Below are 17,216 nucleotides of genomic sequence, written 5' to 3'. Positions count from 1 at the left end.
GTGAGATATGTAATGACAAGTGTAAAGTTGTACAAAGCTTGTAAATACATCTTCCGACTTCATACGAAGGCATGAAAAGCTGTTCTCTCGTACAAGCAATGCTTTCAGGGGAGCATACCTCTGTACCATACAGAATGCTCATACCCTCATTGTATGAAAGTTTAAAGGTGTTATCCAGGTAGAGAAAAACATACTCTATACAGTGGCATCAGGGCATCCACTTGTGACCCAGTTCCAGCACCAAGTCACATGATGTTAATTATGTCATTAAGGCTGACTGACTGGCTAATCTAAATAACTAAGCCAGCCCATTTTTCCTGCATCAGCTGCAGAAGAGAAAGGGGCTGGCTTAGTTATTGAAATGAGTCCGTCAACCAGTTCCCTATGACGACATTGCCAACAACGAGAGGGGCAAAGAAGAATCTGTGTTAGAACCAGGCCAGAAGTGGAGGTGCCAGCATTGCTGGGAATGGAGTGGACCGGATGAGTTTCTCTCGTCTATGATGGGTTACCTTTAAAGGGACTAATAGTAATTTCAGTGAAAGTTGTCACTGGTATTTGAGTGACTATGAAGGGGTGATTACCAACAAATGTCCAAAAACAGAAATCTATTGAATGAGTTGAAAACATTAACAATATGCTGAGATGACATGTAGATCCATAATTGATTTGTGCATGGACACATTTATGGTATACTGGACATCACGCTGTTGTAGCCAATTAGGAAATAGTGATTGTTTTTCAAGTAAAGTTTTGGAAGCGGGCATTACGTTTCTTGAGGCATAGAATGGCACACCTCAAACTATAGGAATATCTCTTTCTATGTGATGCACGTCTCAGATGTAGAGTTATTTGTCCATCAATCCCATATTTGCTTACATTATCTCATTTCTTTGCTTTTGCAGATTGAGCGCCATGACACCTGTGCTTACGATTACTTGGAAGTGAGAGACGGGAACAGTGAAAACAGCCCTCTCATTGGACATTTCTGTGGCTATGATAAACCAGATGATATCAGATCTACCTCTAATACCCTGTGGATGAAATTTGTTTCAGATGCAACTGTAAACAAAGCAGGGTTCGCTGCTAACTTTTTAAGGGGTAAAATACATTTAATTGGAAAGTTGTTACATAGCATATCACTTAAACCGTATAGATGCTGAGCTTATGGACACCCCTAACATTTTCATGCCTTGGAACTTCATTTGCATTTAGCAAGTAGAGCAAACATATAGTGCTGAGTCGCTGACACCTAAGTGTTAATATGTATGAGTGTTCTGCAGACTTTGCTAACCTAGTAAAAGAAAGTAGGTGTTTTATAAGCAAGCACTACATGTCCGATCTCACTGCAGGGCCCAAGGATATGTTTTATTATTAACTCTTAAGCATTTCTATTGATTATGAATTTGTACATGGCATTGGCATTCCTGTGTAAATGCAGAATAAACTGCCCATAAGTACTTTTAATTTAAACTTTTTGTCCTAGATGGGAAAAAAAATATATATACAATATATATAAAAATTAATTTGTTGTCTATTTATGCACGGCCAAATGACGTACCCATGTGGCAAATTTGGTGCAGATTGGTTCAATCAGGCAGTTCTGAAGGTTTTAGTCTGGATTTTTAGCTCTCTAGGACCGACCCTTGACATTTTACCAAAACATTGTAATAAAAAATAATAATATAATAATCTTTAATAACTGGAGTAATCTTTACCAACTTTGCTACATAGGTAGATCAAGTGCTTCGGAAGGTTTTAGTCTCTGGTTTCAACTATGTATGACCTAAAATTAATGACATATTCTCCAAAAAATCAGAATTCAAATATTAAAGGGGTTGTCCGGTTACTGGACAACTTACTTCAATAAGACACCCTATATTAAAATAATAAAGTGAACTATACCTACCCCTCCACAGCTGTCTGGTTCCAGTGCCACTGTGATCCTGATGATTGTTGTGACTGGTGATGTCACAGGAAATCAGGTGACCACTGCAGCCAATGAGAGGCTGCAGTGTCATGTTCTTTAACTCCTAGCATTGTGGTGCACAGGAGAATGAGCGGTGATGCTGCAGCCTCTCCAGCCTCACCAGTAACTGGTCAACCCTTTAATTAAAATGTCTTCTAGACACCCATGGTGATATATCAAATGTCTGTGCATAACTACCCAGCCATTTTTCTTAACTCGCCATGAACAAATTGTGCTTTATTGTGTTTTTCACGTTGGCTTCATATCAGTAGCAAATGAGATTTTTAACCCCACACACAAATAACAAACACAGATGCATGAAATAGAATCATGGAAAACCAGGCAATTCTGCTAGTAGTGTTCTAATTCTAAATCTGCAGTCCTACTGTTGGCCTAAATTGTGCGCAGTCTAATGCCTTTCTGTTTTCTATTCTGAGCACAAATGCCACAATTTCCTCCTCCCTTAGCATCATTACTGAGAACCCTTTGGATTTAGAGATTCTGATAATCTGTTTGAGCATATAATACAAGGGAATATGTTGTCAATCTGCTGTAGCTGTAATATATCCTTTATGTGACCCTGTATTTTCAGTTTTGCCTTTTTTATTTTTCAAGTATTTGTTTTATTATGGCCGAATGCACACGACCAGGTCGGATTCCGCATGCATGATCCCGCAGCGGAATCAGACCCGGTGCCCAGCCGGTGACCCCCTGCGTACTTGTCTGGATGGTTTTCATCTGTGCTGTGGACGTGCTAGCCGGCGCGCATGTGCAATACAGATGTGATCGCACCGTCACTAGACGATGATGTGGATTCCGTGGCCTTGCGCAATGATGATTGCGGAAGGTGCCGTGGGCCGGATGGCCTCCATTGACTTCAATGGACGCGGTCTCCACGGAATCCGGCTCAAAACAGAGCATGCTGTTTGAATCTCTTCTTTGTCGGCACTAATTAAGGTTGTACCCTGTGGCCCATAGTATAGGAGAGGTGGTAGCATTTTTTTCTGGGATTAGAAGTGATCTTTAAGTATCTAAAATGTTCTGCTTTTACAACAGAGGAAGATGAATGTGCCAAACCAGACAATGGGGGCTGTGAACAACGCTGCGTGAACACACTAGGAAGTTATAAGTGTTCCTGTGATCCTGGCTATGAGCTTGGTCCAGACAAGAAGAGCTGTGAAGGTAACCTCTGCAGGGAAAATGTGAAATCCATTATTTTTCATATCAAATTTGTATGTAGAATTGAGTCACACAACCACATACTGAAATGTAAAGTACAGTAATGAGCTATTTTCTATATCAAAGAGGTATTCCCACCACACGTTATCCCCTATCTACTGGAACTCTATTTCTGGCCTTGCCATTGAAGTTGAATGGAGTGGAGGCACGCATGCGTGTCCTTCGCTGTTTACATTTTAGGATGCATTGGGGCTGCATTCTTAGGATCAGTGGGGCTCGCAGTAGTCAGAACCGCACCGATCTGCTAGTTACTCACTATCCTGTGATGGGAAAATCCTTTTAAACCATCTTAAAGACATATCGCCCCGTATTGAATCCATTCGTATGGTTTTGTTTCCAGTGCTGTTAATAATCACAAATTTCATTCATACATAACGCTAGTCTTTCATCATGCTTTGGAGCTTTAGTACTTGGGTTTGTGTTAGGTTGAAGCTAAAGCTGGTATCAAAATCCTTATTCATTTAGCACCAACGTATGACTGTTTTAATGTACTACCATTTTAAATTCCATGTTAAAAGGCTATTCTACCATAAAGCATCTATCAACTAGCCACTAGATAGGTGATACATTCTAAATAGGTTGGGTCTAGTGCTGGGACCCCACCAATCATAAGAATGGGGATCTGGGGGTCCTAATTGTCCACAAATGGACAGAGTGGTGGTTTATACATACATATTACTGCTCCATTCATTTCTAAGGGATCTACCAGAAACGGCTAGGAGCTTGTATCCAGCTATTTCTGATAGTCCCATATAAATTAATGGAGTGCTAGTAACATTCTCTCCATTCATTAAAAGAGGCACTTGGGAATAACCCCTTCAACCCTTTCCAGTCCACTGTCTGACGTCTAAAGACATTCTGACTGAAGGCTGCACAGTTTCCGATGTCGGAAGACATCCGGCAGGGTTTTCTTACTGTATATTACTGGCCGCTGTGTTGTCGGGGGGCCTCTCTAGCATGTCCAATACCACAGTACTGGCTCTAGCTAGTAGGTGGCGCCATTCTATAATGGCAGAAAGAGAAAATTCCCTAGGAAACCCTGAATCCAAAATTGGATTGCAATGGGTTTGTTGTGTCATTGATAAATTCGATTTATTAGCTAGAATAAACTGTATGATAAACCTGTTTTAGGGTATGTGCACATGTTGCGGATATGCTACAGACTTTCCACAGCTGCAAAATCCACAATACTTCTGTATCAAGAAACTGCATCAATATCCGCATTATTAGTGTCAAGTTTGACTCTGTTTGAGCTGCAGGTCCACAGCTGATTTTAGCCTGCAGTGCCGCCCCTCTCACCTCTGACTACTGAGCCCTCACTGCAGCACACATGCTGAGCCAGTCGCCGGTCAAGTGATGTGAAAATGCTGGGGATTTTTCTGCTGCGGAAAGTCTGCAGCCTAATTTAGTTTCCGCTATGTGTGAACATAACATATTAGAATACTGAAGGTATTCTATTTCTGACAGGATGTCTGTAATTCTCCTTTCAGCTGCATGTGGAGGATTGTTAACCAAACTCAACGGAACCATAACCACCCCAGCATGGCCTAAAGAATATCCTCCTAATAAGAACTGTGTGTGGCAGGTGGTTGCTCCTTCCCAGTACAGAATATCAGTGAAGTTTGAATACTTTGAACTAGAGGGTAATGAAGTAAGTATTCCTCATTTCTATCCACTGTTCTATACATCATAGTTTGGAGTCAACTGCTCTTCTTTGCTCTGAAGCATTGTCACCACTGTAACATTTTAGATGACCGAGTGCAGCATTTTAGGGTTTGGGTTTTGTTTATGCAGTATTTCATGCACTTTTATTGAGTGACAGGCAAATAACTTAATAAATGGGGTTCAACCTTTTTGTCCAGCCATATCTTTCCATCAGAAAGTATTAATCTACTCATAGATGTTAGATTGCAGCTATAGCAATGATTGGTAAGTGCCATCATTTCCCTACTTCCTTAACTATTAACTCACTCTGAGTTCACTGATCCATACAGCAGAGAGGATACAACTTCACTTCACTGAGAGATCAGATTACAGCTGCCCATAGTCTATATAGAGGAGAGAAGCAGAACCGTGCAGGAGACTAGCTTCTATTTCTCCCACTCACAGCAAACAAGAGGAAATCCTGCTCCTCTCTCTCAGTAGCACACCCTCAAACAGCAGCAACATGAAGGACATTATACAGTAGAACTGAGCAATGTAGGTGTGCATTAAATGCAATGAGAAAGAAAATACATTTACAGCTTTCACTGACTTCTGTCTGCCTCTCTCGCACTTTCTGCTTTCTCCGCCTCTTCTCTCCATTGACTTATATGGGCATCTGATCTCTCACGGATGCTAGAAGCGATAATTTTCAGTTAATTCAGAGTGAGTGAACAGTTAAGAATGGTAGAGAGATGGAGTCTGACTAGTGAAAAAAGCCCTACAAAGTATCTTATATGCACTTGTACTACAGATCTATGAAAAGTTGTTTTAGACACTTTAACTTTGCTAAAACTTCTTGTTTCGCTTGATTGAAACAGGATATTTAAAATGTCTTTCCAGTGTGAGTTGTTATTTATTTAATGACAGGGTTGAAAACTTTTAGCCCTAACATCACTTTCTCATTGGGGCTGATGTAAATGTGATTTCAGACTACGGCTTCCCTGCGATAATGATATGGTAGATATAGTACTCCGAGATGCTCCTTTATCTTCTTTCACATTACATTTTTTCATTTTCATAGCTTTGTTTTATAGGAGTAAAACAATGAAAGTAACAGAAGTGCCTTATCCTTTGTATGCCAGACACCAAGGGGGCCTGTGAATGAGGTCTATCAGGTTTTTGTCATGTTGTCCAGCATTTTACCAGAAAAATTAGTGCTGCATGTTGCACTATTGTGTTTGGTAAATTTGGTGGCATCAGTAATAGAGCTTCTTAACGGAACCTCCAATGTAAATGTGAATGAGACCTACCTCTATACTGGCCATATAAGTGAAGGGAGTGGCTGGGCACAGCTGGTCAAATCACTCTCTAGCATCTTCAATTCTCTCCCTTCTTAGGCTGGGTTCCCACGGGGCGGATTCCCGACGGAAATCCCGCGATTTGGCCACAGCAAAAAACGTGAGATTTCCGCCGGGAGAACCGCTGCTTCAAAACCAGCTGCAGTTTTGAAGCGACCCGGCCGTTTGCTCTTCCGCTGCAGCTGGCGCTCCCATAGAGGAGAGTGTGGCTGCAGCGGGAAAAAAAATGGATATGCTGCGGTCGGCAAATCCACGCCGCAGCAGCGGCTTCTGCCGACTTAGCCGCAGCAGATTTCTCAGAAATCTCGTCCACACGGCTGGCTAATCCCGCGAATAGCGGCCGCAAATCCGCCCCGTGTGAACCCAGCCTTAATCTGGAAGAACAAAAAGAAGGGAAGAGGTATTTGTTTAAGCTCACTTTCCTCATCGGTGTTTTATAATTTTATGGTAGCCCAGAAAAACTGTCCTAGAACTGGACAGTTGCTTTAATTTTCAGCATACATATAAAACTGCTCAATATTAAGATTTGTTAACTTTATAGGGGTCAGCATCTGACTAATATGTACTATTAATACCGTAATTCTAGAAGTACATGGTGTGTGGTGCTTTCCACGATCAGCAAAATCCTTTTGAGTTTCAAATATTTGACACCAGTTTTTTAGACAGAAGTTGTATTAAATAAAGAGGAAGACTAGCAAATCATTTTAATGGAAACCCCAGGAAGGTAGAAACGTTGGCCAAGAAATTTGTATTTTTTATCCTTTTTTTTTTTCCCCCCTCCTATTTTTCAGTTCCCCCCCTCCTATTTTTCAGTATGTTAAACAGCTGTGATTTATGGACCTTGAATTAATAACACACACAGGGCCTCAAATGAACTTAAGCATAACTGTGACTGGAGGCAAAGACACATAGCTAAAAACAATTGGTGCATTTTCTAAAGCAATTCATGGTTCATCGTAAGAAGCTTAGAAAATTCCAGCATCAAACATTTTATCAAAGCCATCAGATTATGTAATTGCCACATAATTCACACATTGACATATTGTACACTGTTTAAAACTGCCTTAAACATATTAACTCCAAAAAAATGAACCCTCTGATCACTTGGCTTAGTAAGTCTTTCTTTAGTCTGAGAGTTCTCTCTCCGAACATGAAAGTGCATGCTTGTATTGTGTGAGTATGCATATTTGCTGCAAGGCTATAAGCCATTGGCACGCACTTCTGTCGCCTCCAGGCACTTCAGCCAGCACCTAACGTTACAAGATTAAGTAAACCCTTTGCAATTACCTGGATTTCTGCCTTGATTACTCATAAAATGTGGTCTGATTTTGTTATCCAAGTCATTATTCTAGACAAACACAATCTTACTAATAACACAGTATCATTCATGTATTTTATTGAGCATACTGGGAGTACGAGTCAACCTCTGTGTTAATAACTTCTCTAAGAGCTAATTGAGTGGAAGTGTGGGTTACACAGGTTGTTTGCCTATTATATTAAGGCACACAAAGCCTGGTTACAGATGAATCTGTTATTCCTAAGAAACATTGGTTGGTGTGAACAACTTTCACCTCAAAAGACAAGTTATAGAAACCTGTCAAACTGGAAAAATTTACAATAGTATTGCTAAAGACTAGAGATGAGCGAACGTACTCGGATAGGCACTACTCGTCCGAGTAATGTGCCTTATCCGAGTACCGCTGTACTCGTGCTCAAAGATTCGGGGCGCTCCGCTGCTGACAGGTGAGTCGGAGCGGGGAGCGGGGCAGAGCGGCCGGGAGAGAAGGAGAGAGAGATCTCCCCTCCGTTCCTCCCCGCTCTCCCCTGCAGCTCCCCGCTCCGCAGCGCGTCCCGAATCTTTGAGCACGAGTACAGCGGTACTCGGATAAGGCACATTACTCGGACGAGTAGTGCCTATCCTAGTACGTTCGCTCATCTCTACTAAAGACCTGGGTGTATATCAATCTATGGTTAGACAATTTGAAAAAACTGTTGCTACTACCGGGTTTTCCCATTAATAAGACCTACCCCAATAATAAGTCCTAGCCTGATTTTCAGGGGTGGGCAGGCTTGAAGCATAAGCTTTCCCCTGAAAATAGCCTTAGCTACACTACACGTAAACAAAAAAAAAATTAATATTAAGTATTAAAAAAAAATAATACATAGCAGCCGGTGTTCGGGTCCCTCGCACTGGGCTGCGGTGCTGCTGCATGCTTCCGTATCCTCTGGACAGGGTTCCCCAACTCCAGTCCTCAGGGACCACCAACAGGTCATGTTTTCAGGATATCCCATGGTAAGAACACCTGTGGCAATGTCTGAGGCACTGACAATAATTACATAACCTGTGCAACACTGAGGAAATCCTGAGAACATGACCTGTTGACGGTCCCTGAGGCCTGGAGTTGGGGAACACTGCTCTAGCATGCCGACAGAGCAGTTCTTCCTTGTAGCGGGGCTTGAATACCCCGCTTCCAGCAAGCTAATGCTCTGATTGGTTAATCGAGCCCCACGTCAGCCATTGCAAGCCAGCGCTCGATTTACCAATCACAGGCATTCAATGATGTCATTCAATGAATGGCTCTGATTGGTTAATTAAGCGTCGGCTCTCATTGGCTGATGTGGTGCTTGATTAACCAATCAGGGGATTAGCTTGCTGGAGGCGGGGAATTCAAGCCCTGCTACCAGGAAGAACTGCTCTGTTGGTGTACCAGAGGACACTGAAGCCTGCAGCAGCAATGGAGACCAGCACGAGGGACCCGAACGGCAGCTGCTAGGTACGTATTATAAGACACCCCCCCCCCGAAAATAAGACACTGCCTCTGTTGAGGAAAAAATTAATATGACTGTCTAAGTTTCAGAGAAACACAGTATTCCTACGAGTGGATGTCCTCATATGTTTACTCCAAGAGCACAACAGACTTTCCTTAATGAGGTGAGAAAGAACCAAACCTCATCCCAGCTGTGAAGCATGGGGGAGGGAGTTTCATGGTTCGGGATTCTGTTGCTGATGCAGGGCCTAAATCTCTTATGATCATTGAAGGAATAATGATTTTGAAAGTGTATAAAGATATTTTATAGGAAAATAACCACCCTGCAAAAACAGTCTGCCAAGAAAACGTGACGATGTGACGTCACCCTAGGAGTCGGCCACAACTCTGTGCTTGCACCAGGGGACTTTACCTTACTTGTTATTAAGTTCAAGCATTCACTTTTTCATTCTGTACTGTGGGTGTTTACTCAATAAGAGATATGAATGAAACAATTGTTTGTGTATTATTAGTTTGGTTATAGGCATACACAGGCAGACCACAATCTATCCAGGAAAGTCCAATGGATTTGCTAACTTTTTTCTCTTGGAACTGCAGGTCTGGAGGCCACACCGAATTGTGGATGCTGAAATTAGTCAAGGGAAGTCTGGCTGCCCTCATATTATTTTAGATTGTCAGTAGATCCCAAAAGGATTATACGGTCGGTCTAAAGATTTAATGAAAAGGAAGCAGTGTTAATTATTGGTATTTATTCGTCTTTGTAGATGTTTGGCTCTAGCTCCAATACTTAATCTAGACACTCACAAAATATTTTAACCAAACCTTTTCTATAATTCAATACGGGTCAAGAGGGGTGTCATGTCTCCTTAAGGAGAGCAGACAAAAAGTGTGTGGAGACACCTATGGGGTGAGTGGGTAAGGGGATGACATAGTCTCTCCCCAAGGAGAGCACCCAAAAAGGGTGTGGGATATCTAGAAAGTGAGTGAGGAGACTTATAAGGCCATGCTAGCTCCTCTATGTAATTTATGCAAATAAAGAAGATAGGAAAAATACCTCTGCAGCGCCACCTAGTGGATGGCACCATTCCTTCGAATCAATGTGACTTTCTAACAAGTCTTAATGGTTAGGAATAGGAAATCAAGCCAGAAAATCATGCACATACAGCTGTTTCGGTGTGTTTGCCTCTTATCAGTGTGCATCAGGCTTTTGGCTTGGTTTGTGAGAGGTCTGTAATCTGGGTCAAGAGGAGTGTCATGCCAGAGTTTGTGATACCATTAGATAACAAAACTTATCAGGAAACCTTAAATAACTTAATTTGTAGAGCCTGGTGGAGAGAAGGGGGAGGACCTGGTCCAAGCCCTGAAATATGTTAAGGGTATAAATAAGGTTGAGAACGGAAGTGTTTTTATTAAGAAGATAAACACGAACAAAGGGGCACAATCTCAGATTAGTTGGGGGAAATCAGAAGCAACATCAGGAAATATTTTACTGAAAGAGTAGTAGATCCTTGGACCAAACTTCCAGCTGACATGGTTGGAAAATCAACAATAAGTTGAGTTCAAGCATGTGTGGGATAAGCTCCTATCCTAAGAAAAATAAAAAGGAAATACAAGAGTAGACTAGATGGACCATGTGATCTTTTTCTGCTGTTTTTAATTTCCTATGTTTTCTTATGACTGATTGGGAAATGCTTGATACTCCTGGTATCTGTTGGTCTTGTCGATACTAGATAAATTATATTATACGGTATTTAATTCAATCCTTGTGTTTTACCCATTGCCTGGATTGCTTTTGCTTCCTAACAGCTGTAACTCTTTATATTTCTACATAGTTCGGAAGGATAAGCAATCCAGGCAATAGACAGATGTGTATAAATAGGTTTTTAACATATTACGTGTTTATTTCCAGGTTTGCAAGTACGACTTTGTTGAGATTCGAAGTGGCCTGTCCTCCGATTCAAAGTTACATGGAAAGTTCTGTGGGACTGAAGTGCCTGAGGTTATAACCTCTCAATACAATAATATGAGAATAGAATTTAGGTCGGATAATACAGTTTCAAAAAAGGGGTTCCGTGCTCACTTCTTCTCAGGTAAGGGTATCATGGTTTCGGAATCTTTACATATGTGATTACTTGTGTATTATTTCAGTCCCAGAAAACCATTTTAATAGCCACTGGAATTTGTAGAATTAAAAAAAACAAAAAAAAACAAACCCCTCCTTTTTAAAGGCTTCCCCAGTCCAGTGAAGGCACCCCGATCCCCACAGTTCGGATTATGGAAAAACCTGCAGCAATCTCCTGCTTTAGTGGTTATAATGCCATGAACCGCTGAAGTCTGTGATTGGTTGTTGCACAGTTATCAGCATGTGACTGCTGCAGCTTCTCTGGGATTGGATTGCTGGGTTCGGTCCAGGGTTCCTGCACTGGACCGGAATAACACGGGAGGAGGTAAGTATGGCTTATTTCCTTATTTTCCAACATTGAGTGTTTTTAGTAGGTTTTTTTTTGTCCCAAAAAACCCTTTAGATCTTTTTCATTTTGTCTGGTTTTTTTTTTTTAAAGATGTATGTGGAACTGGATTCTGTTATATCACATGTAATGAATCTGTCTGTGTGAGAGAAGTGGTGTTATTACTAATTCTTCTCCATTGCTTTTACCATTAACATTCGATAGTTTCCTTCTTGACAAGATATAATTAAAGGTTAAGTCTAAAATAAGTTCACAATCCTGCCAAGATGGCGTTATATAATAGTGTTACTTTTCCATTTGCACTTTAAAATCGTGTACATTGTGTATCGTAATGAGACTCTAGTCACACATCTTCACCATACAATACGTTATACTTTTATAGACCAAGAACAAACACACCTCTATTGTAACATGGCTTTCTATAGACAAAAAGGACAAAAATAATGGGTAAATTTGTAGCTTATTTGGTCAATTTCCAGGCAGTTTTGAAAGTATAACCTACAATATGCTATTAAGGTGACAAGAATTTACATTGGTCTAGTCTGACTGTATATCAAGCATTTCTATTCGTCTTACAGGGCATTTTCCCACCAATCCCATTTATCACCTATGCACAGGAGTGGAAATTAAGTATATTTAACTCGCTGCATTAATGTATAGAAACAATTCTGATAAATGTCTGTTTTCAGTGTTTGCTTGAGAGAAGAAATCAATGACTTTTTTTTAAGGATGAGCGAGTATACTCGCTAAGGCACTACTCGTCCGAGTAATGTGCCTTAGACGAGTATCTCCCTGCTCGTCCCTGAAGATTCGGGAGCCGCTGCAGCTGACAGGTGAGTCGCGGCGGGGAGCAGGGGAGAGCGGGGGGGAGAGAGGGAGAGAGAGATCTCCCCTCAGTTTCTCCCCGCTCTCCCCCACCGCTCCCCGCTCAGCGGCGGCCCCCGAATCTTTAAGGACGAGCAGGGAGATACTCGTCTAAGGCACATTACTCGGACGAGTAGTGCCTTAGGGAGTATACTCGCTCATCCTTACTTTTTTTTTACCACTGGTGAATATAGGGTGTCCCAAAAAATGTATACACATTTCAATAGTGGTTATTTATGCCCAGAAAGCGGTCATATACTCACTGAAAAAACTGATAAGAGGGCAGGCACTTCCTTCAACATGCAGATAGCCAGAATGCTAAATGGAGGCGCAAATAAACCTATGAGGACACTGATTAAACAGCCACTCGCAAACCTTTCTTTTACAGAGGGGGGCGGCTGCTTACTGCTTATTCCTGCACAAAAGAGTAAATACAGGGTGTCGGACCACACGGTACGTTTAGTGCACCATGTAGGCTTACAAGCTATTAATGATGCCATCACTGGCGTAACTGTAGAGGATGCGGTTGCACCCGGGCCCAGGAGTCTTAGGGGGCCAATAAGGCCTCTCTTCTCCATATAGGGAGCCCAGTATTATGAATAAAGCATTATAGTTGCGGGCCCTGTTACAGTTTTTGCATTGGGGCCCTGGCGCTTCAAGTTGCGACTCTGGACGCCATATTTGAATCCATCAGGCTGCCCTGCACCCCACAGGGGAACCACACTGCCACTGGCATTCTGGGCTTCCCCAGCATTGAAAGCTGCACTGCATGTTAATGATAAATGCGAGGTATTAGCTGGCATTTTGGCCCAGAGCTGCATTCAGAATTTTGCTGTTATCGTAAAGGTCAAAAGTTAGTTGGCCTTAACTGAACTCTTGTAAGGCGGCTTAAACACGGCCGAGCCTGATGTCCACATCGGAAGATCGGCAAATGTTTCCCATTGTTTTCAATGAGAAACCTCGCATTCCACTTGTGTGCACATTGCATGCCACGCAATGGCTTTTCCTGCCGCACTGAAAACAGTGTGTGTTGTCTTTTTTTTTTTCTCTTTTTCCTGCAATGTGTGTAAGCGGCCTAATATAGCGGATAGTTTGTATTATATCAGAAGACTGCACTACCCATAATGCAGAGAAAGCTCAGTGTAGACATTGAGCCTGATGATTTCAGGCCGACGTTTGCAGAATTGTGAATACAACCATCCCTAAATTCTTGGTCCGTTCATAAAAACAAATGACTTTTCAGATTTTTCTAAAAAAAAAATCAAATAAAGAAATCACTTTTTCACTTAAAACAATAGGCGCTGCCATACAGGAAAACATCTCTCGTGTATGATCCCATTCATAAGAATAGGCTTCATATCTCTACGTCTCGCAATGCACAAATCTTGTGTGTTTTCTTTTGCCCGGTGAAAGCAGTTTTAATGTGGTACAACTTTTTGTAGCAAATTTTTTTTTTTTTTTTTTTTAGACATTTGTTTAATCATGGTTATGTTGAAGTAGTAAGTGTTATTACAATGTTCTGAAGTTTTCTTACCTCTTGACTTTAAACTGTAACTTGGAGCAACTGTTAAGAATTGTTGGGAAATTATGTATAGTGTTACTGTCAAAAATTACCAGAGCGAGTCCTGTCAAATTGTTATTGCAATGGTATTGTGAGTAGGAAGAGTGATTTAAATGTACTAGATTTGGGTATTTCTTTATTTAATTTTCCAACGTATTTCTGAAAGTAGCTCCAAGATGATGGTTCCTGTGGGAATGCTGCAGGATCAGTAATTTTTGCGATGGGAACAGTTCACTATGTAAGTGCATATTCATTTTTGGCCAATATGCCGATACATTTTTGTTCACAGACAAGAAAGCTGCCTGCAAACAGAAAATTTTTATTTTTGAATCTTGCAAGGACCTAAAAGGTGCCCCCTCAGGTCGTGTACGTATATATGACAGACAGGTGCCCTCTGACCGACTCAGAGGTACGACACCAACCTGATGTAAGCTAACCTGTGTTGGGGAATGGATCGGTGCTTTTTCTTGGGGCTAAGGGCACAAGCATCCTTTTAAAGTTGGGGTAACTGCTTTCTGCTCACTAAACAACAAATGATTTGGGGTTTTTGGACTCCACAAAACATTTGTTTCAAAAACATCAACTAACCTTATGGGAAAATTTAGAGAGCTGCTCTTTAACCATAAACTTACATTGAATTATGCAGCAAGCGGCATTAAGTGTGATTTTTCCACAATCTGGCCTAGAGGCATCTATAGGATTGTGTCAATATTTTTTTAATTTTTTGTTATTCACTGGCATCAAATTTATCATTTAATAACTAATTCAGCCAATGAAAGTTTGTTCAGCTTGGCCTCATTTCTGTGAGGGCTGTGAGTGTTCTTCAATTTTTGTGGATGTCTTAAACTCCCTTAAATGAACTGGAATGAGGAACCTAGGGTATTCAATTGAACTTTTCTATATTCACAATTCTTTTCAGGATTTTAAGTTTGGTTTACCACCAAATAACCTATAACAAGAATCCTTCACCTTGGTGTGCACACTTAAACTTTTGAAGTCACTCAACCACTAGACACCGAATCTGCTGGCATTACGACTTTCCAAATTTAATTGTAAAGGCATTGTAAATTTGTAATTGAAACCTGATGATTAAGGAATTTATCCCCAATTACTGTACTTCAAGGGTTATTGTGGGTATTTAACCCCTTGCAGTATTGATGACCTATTCTCAGGATAGATCATCAATAATTGATGAGCAGGGTTCCACTGCTCAGGACCTTTGGCGATCAACTGAACTCAGCCCCTACACTCTGTACAGTAGGGACGGATATCCACATTTGGCTCTCAGCTGGAAGTGTGATAGAGAGTGTAGCTCTCATTAAAATTAATGGGAGCTATATCTTCTGTTACATTTCCCCTATGGCCCCAGTGCGAAATATAAGCCTATTTTGGACGGCTTGGGAGTGGCATCATGTCTTGCAGCTCAAGCTAAATTGAGATCTATGTAGGATGATATGGAAACCAGTGGACTGTTTGCCGACATACAAAACTCTAACATGTTCGCTGACCTCCTACAATGCAATGTTCGATGCAACATTCTGAGATTTGCTGACACTAGTTTATTTTATAGCACTTACCAAAATTGCAAATTATCAGATGATAAAACTCTTTACAGAAGAATCATATACTGCACATGCAGCAGTGGAGGACTATGGGATATCATTCTTTATCATTTAGTTATTTGTTTTCTTATAGCAACAATTTTTTTGAGGTCCAATATTAAGTATGACAGGAAAATTCACCCCCCCCCCCAGCCCCTCCAAAAAAATGTACTGTACTGGGGTACAGTATCCATTTGTGATATGGTTGCGTTCATATTCCATCTAAAATCAAGCACATTCAAATAAAAAAACAAATTGTTGAATATTTTGTTTAGCCATCTCATATATTTTTGTAGGACAGTAGGTTAACCTCATTGGGCCTACCTTGACCTTGAAAGTCCCCACTGCCCAGCTTCTCTACTCAAAATATTGCTATATAATACAGAAAATATGACTAGGAAATTACTTAGTAACATAGTATGCTAGGCTGAAAAAAGGCAAATTTCCATCCCATTCAGCCTGTTTTCACCCCCTCTTGTTGATCCTGAGGAAAGCAAAAAAAAACATGAGGCAGCAGCCAATTTACCCTATTTTTTTGGGGGAAAATTGCTTCCCAACTCCATAATGACAGTCAAAATAATAACTGGATCAACATTTTGAAAAGTTCCTATGTATCTCCAAGAACGGCAAACTTGATATGTCAAATGGAAGCCAACCTAGTTGAGTAATGGTCGTGCACACCTTTTAGAGAGCAATATATGCAGATTTCTGTACCACTGCATGAAAGCTCTGAATGGAAAAGTACTGCAGTCATTGATGCAGAATAAGTTGTTTCAAGGTTACAAGAAGGCAAGTTATTAATGTAGCACACTTATGCTCCTTCATCGATTTACAAGAATACAGAAAATATGGCAAATAATTACAAAATCAAGATAAAAGTTGCAATAACAGTGAGCAATATTCAGTATGTTTATAATCCTACTGGCTGGATGTCCATAATTGGTAGCACAATAACAATTTAGAAGTGGATCTTATCATAATTCAAGACTACAGCACATAAAAAAGAGAAGACCTGGTGTCTTATGCTAGAGCCTCGACAGGTTGGAGCTCCCATAAAAACTACTTGATGGATTATGACACTGTAAATGGAAGCTGGCAGACTGTCAAACCTTTCAAGAGGAATGCCACCAGTGATGCAATGTAAAAGTCAATGAGAATGGGCTTTTCATATTGTAGTATTACTTGCAAGCTGGGTTGCTGGAGGCTAAGAAGCATAAAACAGTGTAGGTAATTGGCAATCTATGAATTTTTAAAAGTATATGTGCAAAGCCTGCATAGAAAACAAGACCTGTACGATGGCAACTGTGATGTATCAGGGGTGGCATTCCTCTCAAGAGGCTTGACAGTCTGCCAGCTGCTGGCATTTACAGTATCATAACTCATCAAGTAATTCTTGTGGGAGCTCCAACCCTCCAAGGCTCTACACTAGACATCCAGTATTATCTTCATGTGTTTCGATGCGGTTAGTAATTTTGATTTTTCTGTACTCCAGATTTATTACATGACCCACCGCTGATGATTATTGTGTCACCAATTAATTGCGGAGAACTAAGCAGTATGATTCTAACAGACGGCATATTCGCTATTCATGTCTTGATTCTGTGATTATTTGCCATATTTTCTCTTTTTCTTTTCTTGTAGCACTTTAAGGCTGCATTCACACGAACGTATATCGGCTCGGTTTTCACGCCGAGCCGATATACGTCGTCTTCATCTGCGGGGGGGAGGGGGGCGGATGGAAGAG

The 17,216-nt window shown here is 41.0% G+C and overlaps 1 protein-coding gene across 4 annotated transcripts in view; it reads left to right on the top strand.

Moving 5' to 3' along the window:
- The window catches only part of TLL1 (tolloid like 1), a 139,316-nt gene that overhangs the window by 108,021 nt on the left and 14,079 nt on the right, over nucleotides 1-17,216 (top strand). Inside the window, exons 14-18 of one of the 4 annotated variants that reach the window (XR_010785815.1) lie at nucleotides 906-1,101; nucleotides 3,026-3,151; nucleotides 4,699-4,859; nucleotides 10,888-11,068; nucleotides 14,161-14,237. Coding sequence is in view for 3 of the 4 variants with exons in the window: in XM_066573561.1 (XP_066429658.1) it covers nucleotides 906-1,101; nucleotides 3,026-3,151; nucleotides 4,699-4,859; nucleotides 10,888-11,068; nucleotides 14,161-14,297 (801 nt within the window). In the remaining variant the exon portion in view is untranslated. Of the gene's footprint in view, nucleotides 1-905; nucleotides 1,102-3,025; nucleotides 3,152-4,698; nucleotides 4,860-10,887; nucleotides 11,069-14,160; nucleotides 14,299-17,216 lie in introns of all 4 variants that reach the window. The other 3 variants (XM_066573559.1, XM_066573561.1, XM_066573560.1) reach the window with 3 other exon arrangements.

Source organism: Eleutherodactylus coqui, chromosome 7 (assembly GCF_035609145.1).
Source record: "Eleutherodactylus coqui strain aEleCoq1 chromosome 7, aEleCoq1.hap1, whole genome shotgun sequence".
In the NCBI taxonomy this organism is placed as follows: Eukaryota; Metazoa; Chordata; class Amphibia; order Anura; family Eleutherodactylidae; genus Eleutherodactylus; species Eleutherodactylus coqui.
This window is presented reverse-complemented; position numbering and strand designations above follow the sequence as displayed.